The 16592-nt window shown below is 43.2% G+C and overlaps 1 protein-coding gene across 2 annotated transcripts in view; it reads right to left on the bottom strand.

Moving 5' to 3' along the window:
- LOC140592349 (contactin-2-like) overlaps positions 1 to 16592 on the bottom strand; it is a 145680-nt gene that overhangs the window by 57992 nt on the left and 71096 nt on the right. For both annotated transcript variants that reach the window (XM_072715803.1, XM_072715804.1), the window contains 8 exons: positions 9388 to 9563; positions 9007 to 9102; positions 7821 to 8033; positions 7308 to 7410; positions 2588 to 2769; positions 2293 to 2429; positions 2024 to 2153; positions 1134 to 1284 (listed from right to left, as the gene is read on the bottom strand). In XM_072715803.1, coding sequence (XP_072571904.1) covers positions 1134 to 1284; positions 2024 to 2153; positions 2293 to 2429; positions 2588 to 2769; positions 7308 to 7410; positions 7821 to 8033; positions 9007 to 9102; positions 9388 to 9563 — 1188 coding nt within the window. The remainder of the gene's footprint in view (positions 1 to 1133; positions 1285 to 2023; positions 2154 to 2292; positions 2430 to 2587; positions 2770 to 7307; positions 7411 to 7820; positions 8034 to 9006; positions 9103 to 9387; positions 9564 to 16592) is intronic.

Raw genomic sequence — 16592 nt, forward strand, 5'->3', positions numbered from 1 at the left:
TACTTGCTAATTAGCTAATTCAACTAATGGTCTTGATTACTGCTACCATAGTTAGCAAAAACTATTACTTTTTTGCACTACAAAATAGGACCATGTCCAAAAAGCATCATAGTGCAAAGATTATCTTAACCATTAGAGAATGAGTTCTGCAAGGCAAAACAAGGGTGAGTTTTTGCCAAAAGTGTCAAATCACAAAGTTCATGTCCATAACGCATAGATTATCCGGTAGGTATCCAGTATCCTTTATGAATACTAATGAGCCTTCCTCTGTCATCCTGCATTTTGAAAACGTGCTGGCACTGCTACTTAGCATATCTACCTGAAGCATATGAACACAACAGTGCACAACCCAGAAGTAGGGGTATCTTCAAGGAGTATTTTGGCCACAAAAGTCAATTAGAATTGATTATGGCAGTACATATTAAATGCAGCTGAATCTCAACTACAATAATCTGTTTATTGATTGATGCATGTTTATGCCACTATTAATGCATTTTTATACCACATATTATTTACATACAGCAACATCTCCCCATCTTTCAACCACTTATCCAATACAGGGTCATGGTGAGCCTGCATGCAGTCTATCTTAGGATTCACAAGGCACAAGGCAGGGCAATGCCCTGGACAGGGTAAGAGGTTGTAAGATCCCAGCATACCAGCATTGTTAGGTGTGGTGGTAACAGCTTCAGGTTTTGAAGATACTTGTCATTTAGCTAGGATCGTAAAACTGAATAGAACACCAAACATGATAAATACAGACAAACTCTTGAGGGGAAAAAATCAGTTTGAAGAACAAGACTGAGACAGAGGATTAAAAAAACACATCAGAGGGAAAAGAAATGTTTGTACTTCCCTAAATATTATTTCAACTAGGACATGGACAATCATAGCTGAACATTGTATCTTCCATATGTACAATATCTACAGACAATCTCACATCAAAATACACATTTAAAATTAAATATTTATTAAAATATGTATTCTTAATAAATATTATGAATAAGTATGGGTGAACAGAACAATGACAAAAAATGACACTACTTAATATGAGGATGAGAAGAAGAGACACAAAATCCAGAAAACTTAAATGAATGTTTTGAGTGACTAAGTAATGGACAGCTATGTCTTGCCTGCTATTGTTAGTCAGAAGCTCTGTGCCACGGCTCCAGAAGAGGGTGGGTTTGGGGGCAGCACGTGGCTTGCACTCCATCATCACCTGCCCCCCTCGCGCTGCTGGAACAAGCCTCCGAACTGGATTCTGGCGAAAATCTGGGGCCAGGACTATGGCAGGCCAGGGAAACAGAGGCAAGAAGAGGAAATAATAGAGATAGAGCCGAGAGAAAAGACATGAAAAGACACACTATATAGAGGATAAAAAATTATTCTGATGAGCTAGTTGGGGAGGCCTGACAGGGACAATACAATGCATCAACACAGTGGTGCAACATAAGTATGATAGGTTAGTAAAAAAAAAATAAAGTATAAAGAAGAAGATTAATTTAAAACTTGAATTATTGCTTCATAAATATTCATTTAATTTTCCTTAAAAATACCCATTTCATTTTCCTTAATGGCTTATTGCGTGCAGGGTCCAGTGAGCCTGGAGCCTAATCCAGGAAACACTGAGGACATACGCACACAATTGTACATTAATGGAAATTTATAGACAAAAATTCAAGTCAACTCAACAATTCAAGAAACTTTTCGGACAGTGATTAACACTACAGCCTTACACCTCTTAGTGTGCAGCTCAATTCTGGCCATTGGTGCTGTGTGCGTGTCACATGCCCTTTCATGTTTATCTGAGTTTCTTCCAAATTCTCTGGTTTCTAATGTTGCCCTGGGATGTACTGGCATCCTATTCAGGGTGCTCCCTGGCCTGACATTGCTGTACAGGATCCAAGATATCACAATACTGAACAAGCAGGATGGATAGATAGTTAATATATTCCTTTTGAAAATCTCCATCTCTTAAATTTATGTATGGTAGTACCTTAATGTGTTCATTTTGGCATCTCACCTTGAACCCTTAGTTCTGCATTAGAATAGATGGTGCCATGCTTGTTCTCAGCCACACACTGGTACATCCCAGAGTCTTCTAGTGCCAAATGGCTTATTTTCAGCAGTCCACCGTTGACTTCAATTCGATCCTGATGTCCAAGTAGATTATAATTATGAAGTAGTAGCAGAACATACAATAATAAATGAATGTTATATTTAAATGGTTTGATTCTATTGACAGTGCTGAATATCATGATATATTTTAGTTAAAATGTTTTTTTTGCAAACCTGTGTGCTGATTGACTGCCCATTGCGCAACCAGCGCACAGACGGACGAGGCTTCCCTGCTGATGCACAACTCCAGCGCAGTTCTGAACTTATTTCGACCTCTGAGTCACTCATTACATGCAGCCATTCTGGCTGGGCTATGAGAAAGTTGTTGATCGTGATAAGTATTCCAGAAACAGTACATAAACCACATTTACAAATCATTCTAAATACAACCAAGGAAAATACAACACTGTGGTAATGTGCTTTTTTTTATCTGTGGTTAAATTGGAAGAGAAATTCATTTATCTGTTACCTTGCAGTATAATGCGACCTTGGTAGACGTCACGACCCTCTGAATTTTCGGCCTCACACTCATATATCCCTTCATCATCAAATTCAAGCTCTGGCAGTATCAGAATGGGCCCACTGGCACCCGTGGAGGCCTTGGAAGGCAAGTTCCCATCCACTTTCCTCCAGCGTATCTGTGGTACAGGACTTGGGGGAAAATGGCAGAGGTCAGGAAAGTTTCCTGCTGTGATTACAAAATAACCAAGTTATCCGCTTATAGTCAAAGCATACAGAAATTGCGTTTTCCATTCAAGACTGTCAAGCTGACAGTTGTTGTTAAGTGCATCAGTAAATGTTCAACTATACAACAGAATGGGATACTAACACTATTAATAATACTCCTGGGGAAATGCTCGTACCCCATTTTGCTCTCCATGAGACTCACAGAAACATGTACAGGTTAGAGCAAGTTTGGAGGTTGCAGTACAGGGTCAACCAGCATGCAGCACCCCTGGAACTGGGAGTTAAGGGCCTTGCTGAAGGGCCCATGGACATATGACTATTGTCCTGAGGCCTGAACTGGCAACCATCTAATCACAGGCACAGAGGCTTAGACAGCCAAGCTCCAGCACAATTAAGCTTTAGAAATTATTTTGAATTTGGGAAATTAAATTTACTTGGCCTTATTTCTTTTACAGAAAATCTCAATTGGTGGTAAACATTTTTATTGCAGACATTTAATTTAATGATGAAAATTAGTCATTTGCTAACATTCTATAATCATTTGGAATCATCCATCCATCCATCCTCTACCGCTTGTCCGGGTCAGGTCGCAGGGGCAACAGTCTAAGCAGGGAAACCCAGACTTCCCTCTCCCCGGCCACTTCGTCCAGCTCCTCTGGGGGAATCCCGAGGCGTTCCCAGGCCAGCCAAGAGACAGTCTCTCCAGCGTGTCCTGGGTCTTCCCCGGGACCTCCTCCCAGTGGGACATGCCCAGAACACCTCACCAGGGAGGCGTCCAGACCCCGAGATGCTTAAACTCCTTCACTTGGGGAAGAACCCCATCCCCGATCCAGAGAGAGCATTCCAACCTTTTCCAGCTGAGGACCAAAGTCTTGGATTGATTCTCATCTCAACCGCTTCACTCTCGGCTGCGAACTGCTCCAGTGAGAGCTGAAGGTCACCAAACCAAACACCCTCAACGTCCTAGCTGCGCCTAGAAATTCTGTCCATAAAAGTTATGAACAGAATCAGTGACAAAGGGCAGCCCTGGCAGAGTCCAACCCTCACCGGAAACGAGTCCGACTTACTCAGGACAATGCGGACCAAGCTCTGACACCAGTCATACAGGGACCGAACAGCCCTTATAAGTAAGCCCGGCACGCCATACTCCCCTAGCACTCCCCACAGGATTCCCCAAGGGACATGGTCGAATGCCTTCTTCAAGTCCACAAACCACATGTAGATTGGTTGGGCAAACTCCCATGCACCCTCCAGGACCCTGCTGAGAGTATACAGCTGGTACACTGTTCCATGGCCAGGGCGAAAACCACACTGCTCCTCCTGAATCCAAGGTTCAACAATCCGACGGACGCTCCTCTCCAGGACCCCCGAATAGACCTTACCAGGGAAGGCTGAGGAGTGTGATCCCCCTATAGTTGGAGCACACCCTCCAGTCCCCCTTTTTAAAGAGGGGGACCACCACCCCGGTCTGCCAGTCCAGAGGCACTGCCCCCGATGTCCACGCGATGCTGCAGATGCGTGTCAACCAGGAGAGCCCCACAGCATCCAGAGCCTTGAGGAACTCCGGGCGGATCTCATCCACTCTTGGGGCCTGGCCACCGAGGAGCTTTTTAACCACCTCAGCGACCTCCACCCCAGAGATAGGGGAGTCCACCCCCATATCCCCAGACTCTGCTTCCTTGTTGGAAGGTGTGTCGGTGGGATTGAGGAGGTCTTCGAAGTACTCCCTCCACCAACCCAAAACGTCCCGAGTTGAGGTCAGCAGCACCCTATCCCCACCATACACAGTGTTGATGCTACACCGCTTTCCCGCCCTGAGCCACTGGATGGTGGACCAGAATCTCTTCGAAGCCATCCGGAAGTCGTTCTCCATGGCCTCACTAAACTCCTCCCACACCCAAATTTTTGCCTCAGTGACCAGCAAAACTGCATTCCGCTTGGCCCACCAGTATTCGTCGGCTGCTTCTGGAGTCCCACAGACCAAAAATGCCCGATAGGACTCCTTCTTCAGATTGACAGCATTCAGATTGACGGTATGTTCGGGGATTGCCGCTGCAACAGGCACCGACCACCTTACGGCCACAGCTCTGGTCAGCCGCCTCCACAATGGAGGCGTGGACATAGCCCTTTCAGACGCAATGTCCCCTGCCTCCCCTGGGACTTGGGCAAAGTTTTGCCAGAGATGAGAGTTGAAGCTCCTCCTGGCAGGTGATTCCACCAGACATTCCCAGCAGACCCTCACTATACGCTTGGGCCTGCCAGGCCTGATCGGCTTCCTCCCCCACCAGCGGAGTCAACCTACCACCAGGTGTTGATCGGTTGACAGCTCCGCCCCTCTCTTCACCCGAATGTCCAATACATAGGGCCGTAAGACCGATGACACGACCACAAAGTCAATCATCAAACTGCGGCCTAGGGTGTCCTGATGCGATGTGCACATATGGACACCCTTATGTTTGAACATGGTGTTCATTATGGACAATCCGTGATGAACACAGAAGCCCAATAGCAGAACACCACTCTGGTTCAGATCAGGGGGGGCATTCCTCCCAATCACGCCACTCCAGGTCTCACTGTCATTGCCCACATAAGCATTGAAGTTCCCCAGCAGAACAAGAGAGTCCCTAGGGGGAGTCCTCTCCAACACCCCTTCCAAGGACTCCAAAAAGGGTGTGTATTCTGAACTGCCGCTTAGTGCAAACAACAATCAGGACCCGCCCCCCCCACCCGAAGGCAAAGGGAGGTTACCCTTTCGTCCACCGCAGTAAACCCCAATGTACAGGCCCCCAGCCAGGGGGCAAGAAGTATGCCCACCCCTGCTCGGCGCCTCTCTCCGTGAGCAACTCCAAGGTGGAGGAGGGTCCAACCCCCCTCAAGAGACTGGTTCCAGACCCCAAGCCGTGCATTGAGGTGAGCCCAACTATATCTAGTCGGAACCTCACAACCTCGCACACCAGTTCAGGCTCCTTCCCCTCCAGAGAGGTGACATTCCATCTCCCTAGAGCTAGCTTTTGCAGCTGAGGATCGGCCTGCCAAGGTCCCTGCCTTCAGCCACTGCCTAACTCACACAGCACCTGACCCCTCCTACAGGTGGTGAGCCCATTGGAGGGGGGACCCACATGCCTTGTTCGGGCTGTGTCCGACCAGGCCCCATGGGTGCAGGCCTGACCACCAGGCGCTCGCCATCGAGCCCCACCCTCAGGCCTAGCTCCAGGGCGGGGCCCCGGTGATCCAAGTTCAGGCGCATTTGCAATCATTGCAGTTATTATTCTGTAAAATGTATATGTAGCCTTCCCTCATTTTCTGGAGGGGGGTACCTTGAATATCTTTATACCTTTTATAAAAGGAAACAAATAGAAACTACTTGAACAATGTAAATTAGTTAATAATAGTTACTGTTTTGTTTAATATTGTAATGCTTTTTTAAAAGTATATACGTAATGGATGCTAACAACACTAAACAAATAAATGGACATGGAAGGACACATCTAATAATGCTTTGAATGTGATGTCAATAATGCATAATATGTTTAAAGAACTCCAGCAAAAGACGAGACTATTATTATTATTAGATTATTATTATTATTATTGTTATTATAATTATCAACAGTCCATTTTTGTCTCACTGGGGATATAGTAAACACACTGTGGTCTAATAAAAAAATATAAACTAGCAACTGCCATCATCTCAATGCATGCATATGTCTAAATTCATTTATTACAGTTATAAGCTGCTCATACATTTTAGTTGCTTGGCAGACATGAGCTTGTACCTTGAAATACCTTAATTGTTTTGTTTTAAAGTATGAAGTTTTATTTTCACATGTGTTCCCAGGAAATTTTGGTGCCACGGTTGCAAGTAAGGGGAAAATGCATGTGGGGACAATAGGACCAACAACAATTAAGGATGAAACAGCAGTGCACTAAAAGAGACCACATAGTGCAAGACAAAAGACAGTACTATATAAGAATTTTAGTGGCCTTGAAGTTCTAGACAAGGGTATGTGGCAATCCATTATTACATCATTTATACAGAATGGTACATGAAATGGAAAAAAGAAGATGGAAAGAAAGCAAGTAGAAAACACAGGAGAGGAGCCAAACTGGTAGTCTTGCAACCACCCACCTCTTAATTAAAGGCAAAGTGTAAACTGAGGTCATGGTCAAAACTACAAAAGTAAATTTGTATAGGGTTGAATTATTCTACACATGTATAAATAATTTGCTACTAGGGGTAATTAAACAGAAAGCAAAGAAGAACAATCAAATCTCAAAAGGACTAACTACTTGTTTACAAAGTCCTCTTTATAAAGTACTTATCAAAAAACATAAACATAGTATTAATGCAAGCTGTGGCTTTATGCACAATATCACATAACTTTTCAGCTGATTTCTTTTAAAATTTTGATTATATGTAAATGCAAATACTCAGAAATGCAAATACTCTGTAAAGATATTGATTATAATTACAGTTATGTTTGCCAGTGATTGGTAAGACTCACTTGCCATAGGCAAAACATTCAAGCTGTGCAGTGTGTCCAGCCAGGGCATACGTCTCAGATGGAAAGCGTACTTTAATATTAGGTGCAGTCCTTCTGGGGTTTGCTAGAAAGAAGAGGACAAATTAAGAACTAGTGATAATGACAGGGTACAAGGGTACGAGGCACAATGCACTTTGCAGATTATTCTATAATACTGTATTCTCAACTGCATTCTGCACAATACTAGCATACAAAGACATTGGAATTGATTGCAGTGAATTGGTTAAAAAATAAGGCATGTCTGAGTTAAACCATAAAAATAATAGCACATGTCAATTTTTCATCAATAGCAAAATGAGAAAAACATAATGTACGGTATACATATTTTATTTGACAAAGGTATTGTGTTTACAACTTGATCTCTTTACTCTTTGGAATATTACACAAATTCTCTGAATGTTATCTGTCACACAACATTAGGGTACCCGTTATGCAAGTAAAGTGACACTGATAATTTATGGGATGATTACAAACCATCAGATAAAACCGTGAGTGGGTTCGCCCTGCTGAAGACACTTTTGGTGCTGATTTCCATGTTATTTGTGGTGAAGCAAAAGTAGTTGCCTGAGTCTTTAACTTCTGCAGTGGCTATGTACAGATTCCCTGTAACTTGGGAAATGAACCATCGACCATCAGTAGTCTGGACAAAATTAGGAAATTCATTGAAGAACCAGCGGTATGACAGTGCTGCAAAAGTGGAAAAACAGATTTATTAGCAGTTGTATAATATTTATTCATACAGACATTAACATATTATCCCACAGACTAATTACTGACTAATTAGGAACAGTGTATGCACCTAAAAAAAATCTGCTGGTTGTAAAAGCATATCTACTCCAGAAAACTTTCAATTCTCAGATGTGTTGCTCATAGGATCACATCTCAACAACTCCACCTTTGGTGCAGTTTCTAACTGATTATGATGTAACAGGGGATCAATACAGTGTCAGAAAAAAATATACCAATTGGTACCTTAGAAGGATCAATTACTTGTCACTGAGGCAGTACCCTTAATGGCCTGTCAATTGTACCGTAGCATTAGGTAAATGTCCCTCTTAGTCTAATTTAAGGTACAGAAATGGACTTTGAGGAACGTGTTTGTACCATTTGATGTTAATGTTTGAACCTTGAGGAACAAAACTGTACCAGGGCTTTTTCCTTTTTTTCTGACAGTGTAGCCTTACCAGAATGGCTACATTTCTTTTTTTCATCAAGACAAAGACAACATGCCACATGAAGCAGCTTCTTGCATGATGTTAGCCTCCAACACTGTATACGTACAATTCTGAATATGCAGTAATTAATTGTGTACATTTTACTGGAGGTTCATTTGCTAACATAAACAATTTGTACAGTTAGAGGGCATACAATGTTCTTAAAGATGAGACTTAAGACCATGATCCTCAAAGTGTGACTTTGCAGATCCTTACTTTTACATTCTGTGGAAGGGGGGTAAGTAAAGACAGTGAAAGTGTAAGATATGTAAAACAAATTGTTATGAGTCCATAATGAAAATGAGTAATTATAGAAAATACAATGAAAAAATTATAGAAAATATAATGAAAAAAGATATCATCAGTGATATCATCCCTATTCTTCTCATTACATATGTGACTCTGTAGTTTTTCTGTAATGCAAACTCGAAGGGATTTGAGCATACTTGGGTAGTGGGAAGGTGGGTGACAGGTGAGAGTAGCTCCTGCCCCCTCATATACAGTTTGAGGACTCCTTTCATCTGGGGGAAAGTCATGGAGGTCTGAGAAAAACAAGCAAGAAAATATTATAAAATAGACAAACATCACAGCAGGGTTATAGGATTAAAATATAGATGATCCACATGTATGGGTGCACATAAGAAAATTCAAAATGTCACTGGAATTAACACATCTGCTGAAAAATCATCAAATTAATTAATAGCAAATAAATTTTTGCTAAATAATATTATATTACCGAATTACTACAAAACAGTAATATATAGTGTATAAAACAGTATATATGTGGCACTCTCCAAAGTTTCCAGGGTGCTTGAGAAAACACTCACAGCCAAATCTGAGGTTTGCAGCTCGACTGATGATTGTGCCACAGCGATTGATGGCGAGGCACTGATAAGAGCCACTATCTCTGCTATACTGTGGGCTGCTAATCAACAGGTTCCCTGCTACCAGGCTGTACCGTGTTTCATTCTCCAGTGGCACATTGGTCCCATTCACTTTCCACCTAAATGGGGAGATAGAGCATATTTTCAGAGGGCCTCCTTTAATTGTGGAAGCTGGCTTTGCTTGCATTTATTTCTGGAAGTTGGGAAGATCACAAGACTTTTATGAACTTTTTGGCCAGACCTTTATCGATATTTCTGATAATGGAATGCGTAAGTCTGTATGAAATACTTCATTACAGGCTAAGAAAATTTTGCATGTTATATAAAGCATTGGTAAGTTCCTGCAGACAGCACTTACATATATTTACTATTGTACACATAGCTAAAAAATACACACTCCACAAAATGTGAATTACGATCTGAAATTTGGCATGATAGATGTTATATTCAGAGCAGTCTAGGTGAAAATGCCAAATCACTGAACTGTTTTAAACACCCGCCTGAAAATTACAGCAAAGTGGTCTGCTGTGAAAATATATGTATATGTATTTAAATATTTAAAACTTTTAAATATAGCAAATTTATTGCACACTTCACATTATAGGATTTATAAGATTCTGTTCTGTCTGTAGTATTGTATTTCCAATTCTAGAAGCGTTTCAGTCTTTATCTATATTCTTAAACTTGTACAATATGTAACATCCTGCCCGTCATGTCCACCTGACCCTCCAGTCTCCTCCCTGACGTGGACCTGATGATCCACGCCTGTTGTTTGTTGTCTCTTGTTAGTCTTTGTATTTCAGTACCTGTTTGTCTCATCAACCCGAGTCTGGTCATTGTCATTAACATGTGTGCCCTTCCCCATATTATTGAGGATAGGTTAGCTGAGCTAAATTTGTTCAGCCTCGACCAAAGGAGACTAAGGGGAGACATGATCCAGATATATAAGATTTTAACAGGTCTGGATGCTATTCAGCCAAATGGCTACTTCAATATTAGTTTAAATACTAGAACTCATGGCCATAAGTAGAAATTAGTGGGAGAACATTTTAAAATTAATTTTAGAAAGCACTTCTTTACACACCGTGTAGAGTATGGAATAGTCCTCCTGTTAGTGCAGTGCAAACTAAAACCCTGCGTTCCTTTAAATCAGAGCTAGATAAGATTTTAACAACTCTGAGCTATTAGTTGAGTTCTGCCTAAAAAACCTTGATAGGCCGAATTAACTCCACTTGTTTGTAAATTTCTTGTTCTCCTTTTGACCCCTTGAGGTTGTTTATTTCCTTGCTCCAGTTTTGTTTAATAAAGCCCCCTTTCAGTTCTTATTACACCTGCCTTCGAGTGCTTCATTTGCGTGTCATGACAGAATCAATATTATTTATTCATTGGCTCTGAAAGTTGAAGCAAATCTAATTGAGTAGGACTGAACAATTTGGGGAACATTTCTAATCACGATTTTTCCTTGGGTTTCACATGATTGTTTGTCAGCACATACGCAGTCCTTTGGGCCACTTCAATTTGGTGAGCATGACTGGCACGTGAGGAGCACAGCATTTCTGATTAGTGAGAATGACCGTCACGCAAAGAGGATGACAAGAATTTGTGAAACTTATGACAGTCTGGCATGCTGTATTATGCATTTCCTAAATTACAGCCTTTGCGATTTGCTAATCACCTTGTTTCAAATTGTGATTTCAATTTGAAATCAATATATCGTCAAGACCTATAATTGAGTGTCCTTGGGATTGCAGAGATTTCTCTTGCATGTTAATGGTGTAGACTGTATTCTTAGCAAAATTGCATTGTTGCAAAACTATAATAACAGAGTGGTCTGCTATGATATGTGAAAAAATTAAAAACAAATGCAGTTTATTCTTTACGAAAAACAGCACCGTACACTACCAGTCAAATGTTTTTACACACCACAGGTGTTTTACCACTTCCATTTATTTCATGAACTGCAGATTTTTTATTAATGTTAACAAAACTGTTGAAGAGGCATGGGAATTTTTTAAAAGCACATTATTGCAAGTGCAAGAGGACTTCATACCTGTTTCCAGCAAGAATCAATTTAGGAAATTGCAACCTTGGTGGTTTACTAGGGAAATAAAGTATAAAGTAAGGAGGAAAAGGGCTTTGTTCCAGAAATGGAAAATAACTGATGATGACAGAATAAAGCAAGAGTATCTAAATCTACAGGCTGAGTTAAAAAATGACATTAGGCGAGCTAAAAGGAATGTCGAAAGGAAGATCGCATTGGAGGCTAAGGATGACGTTAAAAGTTTCTTCCAGTATTTTAACTCTAAAAGAGCTCTAAAAGCTGAAATTACTAATCTGCAGGATAGTAAGGGTCTTATAATTGAAAACAACATTGATATAGTAAATGAGTTCAATGATAGTTTTTCACGGGTATTCACTGTTGAGGACACTAGTAACTTACCAGTTCTTATTACTAATCCAGCATCGTCTATAACTAAGTGCGGGTGTGGTACCATCAGATTGGAAGCATGCTAATATAACACCCATATTCAAAAAAGGGGATAGAAGTAATTCAGCAAACTATAGGCCAATCAGTTTAACTAGCATTACTGGAAAAATAATGGAAGCTATAATTCAAGTGAAAATGGTAGATTACCTAGATGCAAATAACATTATAAAGGATAGCCAACATGGATTTAGGAGAGGTAGATCCTGCTTAATGAATCTACTTGAGTTCTTTGAGGAAGCTACAAGTGAAATTGATCACAAAAAGGCCTATGATGTGATTTACTTAGATTTCCAGAAGGCCTTTGATGTTGTCCCCCACAAACGGCTCTTGCTAAAGCTTAAAGCTGCAGGGATTTTAGGAACTGTGGCAGCTTGGATCAAAAACTGGCTAACTGACAGGAAGCAGTGAGTAGTTATTAGAGGCACAATGTTACAGTGGGCCTCCGTTCATAGTGGGGTACCGCAGGGTTCAATTTTAGGACCACTATTGTTCCTAATTTACATTAATGATATTGACACAAATACATACAGTAAATTGGTTAAATTTGCAGACGACACCAAGGTGGGCAGTGTAGCAGATACTGATCTAGCAGCAGAGAGGCTTCAATGGGATTTAGCGAATGGGCTGATACTTGGCAGATGAAATTTAACACAGATAAATGTAAGGTAATCCATGCAGGGAGCAGAAATATAAAGTACAGATATTTTATGGGTTCCACTGAAATAAAGGTAGCTGATTACGAGAAAGATCTCGGTATGTATGTTGATGCTTCCATGTCCCACTCTCGCCAGTGTGGGGAAGCAATAAAAAAGGAGAACAGAATGTTGGGTTATATCTCTAGGTGTGTGGAGTTTAAGTCAAGGGAGGTGATGTTACACTTATATAATTCCTTGGTAAGACCCCACCTAGAATACTGTGTGCAGGTTTGGTCACCATACCTCAAGAAGGACATTGCTGCCTTAGAAAAGGTGCAACGAAGAGCTACGAGAATGATTCCTGGTCTTAGAGGAATGTCTTATGAGGAGAGGTTAGCGGAACTGAATCTGTTTAGCCTTGAGCAAAGGAGACTAAGGGGGGATATGATTCAGGTCTATAAGATTCTAACAGGTCTGGATGCTGTTCAGCCAAATGACTATTTCAATATTAGTCTAAATACTAGAACTCGTGGCCATAAGTGGAAATTAGCGGGAGAACATTTTAAAACAAATTTGAGGAAGCACTTCTTTACACAGCGTGTAGTTAGAGTATGGAATAGTCTTCCTGCTAGTGTAGTGGAAGCTAAACCCATGGGTTCCTTTAAATCAGAGCTAGATAAGATTTTAACAACTCTGAGCTATTAGTTAAGTTCTCCCCAAACGAGCTTGATGGGCCGAATGGCCTCCTCTCGTTTGTAAATTTCTTATGTTCTTAATATATATATAACTGAAGCTGATGTTTTGCAAAGCCTAGCTAAGCTCAAAATAAATAAATCAGAGGGCCCTGATGGCATCCTACCTATAGTGTTAAAAGAGATGAGGGATATTATTTGCTGACCCTTAACTTTACTGTTTCAAAAATCCTTATCTGAAGGTGTGGTGCCTTCTGATTGGAAGCATGCCAACATAACGCCCATTTTCAAAAAAGGGGATAGAAGTAATTTGTCAAACTATAGGCCAATCAGTCTAACTTATATAACTGGTAAAGTTATGGAGGCTATAATCAAAGATAAAATGGTAGATTACCTGGACTCAAATAACATTTTGAGGGATAGCCAGCATGGATTTAGGAGAGGTAGATCCTGTTTAACAAATCTGTTGGAGATTTTTGAGGAAGCTACTCAGGAAGTTGATGATAAGAAGGCCTATGATGTCATCTACTTAGATTTCCAAAAGGCTTTTGATGTTGTCTCCCACAAGAGGCTCTTACTTAAACTCAAAGCGACAGGTATTTTAGGAACTGTAGCGACCTGGATTGATAACTGGTTAACAGATAGGAAGCAGCGAGTAGTTATAAGAGGCACAATGTCACAATGGGCCTGCGTTCATAGTGGGGTACCGCAGGGTTCAATTTTAGGACCACTATTGTTCCTAATTTACATAAATGATATAGACATCAATATATACAGTAAACTGGTGAAATTTGCAGATGACACCAAGGTGGTTGGTGTAGCAGATACTGAACTAGCGGCTCAGCAGCTACAGTGGGATCTTGATTTATTTAGTGACTGGGCCAGTACCTGGCAGATGAAATTTAACATAGACAAATGTAAGGTACTCCATGTAGGGAGCAGAAATGTAAAGTACAGGTATTTTATGGGACCTACTGAAATAAAGGTAGCTGATTATGAGAAAGACCTTAGTGTGTATGTTGATGCTTCCATGTTTCATTCTCGCCAGTGTGGGGAAGCAATAAAAAAGGCCAATAGGATGTTGGGGTATATCTCCAGGTGTGTGGAATTTAAGTCAAGGGAGGTAATGCTAAGATTATACAATTCCTTGGTGAGACCTCACCTAGAATATTGTGTGCAGGTTTGGTCACCATATCTTAAAAAGGACATTGCGGCCTTAGAAAAGGTACAGCGTAGGGCCACAAGAATGATTCCTGGTCTTAGAGGAATGTCATACGAGGAAAGGTTAGTTGAGCTAAATCTGTTCAGCCTCAAGCAAAGGAGACTGAGGGGGGACATGATCCAGGTCTATAAGATTCTAACAGGTTTGGATGCTGTTCAACCAAATAGTTACTTCATCCATCCATCCACCATCTGCTGCTTGTCCGGGGTTCGGGTCGCGGGGGCAGCAGCTTCAGGAGAGGCACCCAGACCTCCCTCTCCCCAGCTACCTCCACCAGCTCCTCGGGGGGGACACCGAGGCGTTCCCAGGCCAGCCGAGAGATATAATCCCTCCAGCGAGTCCTGGGCCTGCCCCGGGGCCTCCTCCCTGTAGGACATGCACGGAAAAACCTCTCCGGGTAGCCGCCCAGGAGGCATCTGCACCAGATGTCCAAACCACCTCAAGATGGACCAATAGATCGAGAGCTTGGCTTTTTGGCTCAGTTCTTTCTTAGCCACGACGGACCGGTTAAGCGCCTGCAGAACTACAGACGCCGCTCCGATTCGCCTATCCAGCTCCTGATCTCGTCTACCCTCACTCGTGAACAAGACCCCGAGATACTTAAACTCCTCCACTTGAGGCAGTACGTCTTCCCCAACCCGAAGAGGGCAAACCACCCGTTTCCAGCTGAGAACCATGATCTCAGACTTGGAGGTGCTAATCCTCATCCCTGCCGCTTCGCACTCAGCTGCGAACCGCCCCAGTGCATGCTGGAGATCCCCAGCAGATGAAGCTAACAGGACGACATCGTCTGCAAAAAGCAGCGAGGCAATCCTGAGGTCACCAAACTGGACACCCTCGACACCTTAGCTGCGCCTAGAAATCCTGTCCATAAATATTATAAACAGGACCGATGACAAAGGGAAGCCCTGGCGGAGCCCAACACGCACCCGGAACACGTCCGACTTATTGCCGGCAATGCAGACCAAGCTTCTGCTCCGTTCGTACAGGGACCGGATCGCCCACAACAGTGGAACCCGGACCCCATACTCTCGAAGCACCCCCCACAGAGCACCTCGGGGAACCCGGTCGTAAGCCTTTTCCAAATCCACAAAACACATGTACACTGGATAGGAAAACTCCCAGGCCCCCTCCAGTACCCTTGCAAGGGTATAAAGCTGGTCCAGTGTTCCACGACCAGGACGAAAACCGCATTGTTCCTCCTGAATCCGAGATTCGACTATCGATCTCACCCTCCTCTCCAGTACCCCGGAATAGACTTTCCCAGGGAGGCTGAGAAGTGTGATCCCCTTGTAGTTGGAACACACCCTCCAGTCCTCCTTCTTAAATAAGGGGACCACCACCCCGGTCTGCCAATCCAGCGGCACTGTTGAGAAGGCGTGTCAGCCACGACAGCCCCACAGCATCCAGAGCCTTCAGGTACTCCGGGCGGATCTCGTCCACCCCTGGGGCCCAGCCACCACGGAGCTGTTCAACCACCGTGGCCACCTCAGCCCCAGTGATGGGCAAGCCCCCCCCCAGTACCCTCGGGCTCTGTGCCGTCAGATGTCTCAAAGGCAGTGTGCGTAGATGTACTTGAGGCAGGGTTGAGAAGGTCCTCAAAGTACTCCTTCCACCTCCGGGTGATGTCCCCAGGTGAGGTCAACAGCCCCCCACTATAAATAGTAGGAACCAGGAGCTGCTTCCCCCTCCTGATACTCCGGATGGTTTGCCAGAACCTTTTTGAGGCCGACCGAAAGTCACTTTCCATGGCCTTACCGAACTCCTCCCACGCCCGGGTTTTTGCTTCTGCGACCGCCCGAGCTGCGTTCCGCCTGGCCCGCCGGTACCCGTCAGCTGCCTCCGGAGACCCCCGGGCTAATAATTCCCGGAAAGCCTCCTTCTTCAGCTTCACGGCCCCCCTCACCTCTGGTGTCCACCATCGGGTACGGGGGTTACCGCCACGACTGGCACCAACCACCCTGCAGCCACAGCTCCGTACGGCCGCTTCCACAATGGAGGTCCGGAACAGGGTCCATTCAGACTCAATGTCCCCAACCTCCCCCGGCATGCAGTTGGAATTCTGCCGGAGGCACGAGTTAAAGCTCCAGCGAACAGGAGCCTCTGCCAGA

Source organism: Paramormyrops kingsleyae, chromosome 8, assembly GCF_048594095.1.
Source record: "Paramormyrops kingsleyae isolate MSU_618 chromosome 8, PKINGS_0.4, whole genome shotgun sequence".
Lineage (NCBI taxonomy): Eukaryota > Metazoa > Chordata > Actinopteri > Osteoglossiformes > Mormyridae > Paramormyrops > Paramormyrops kingsleyae.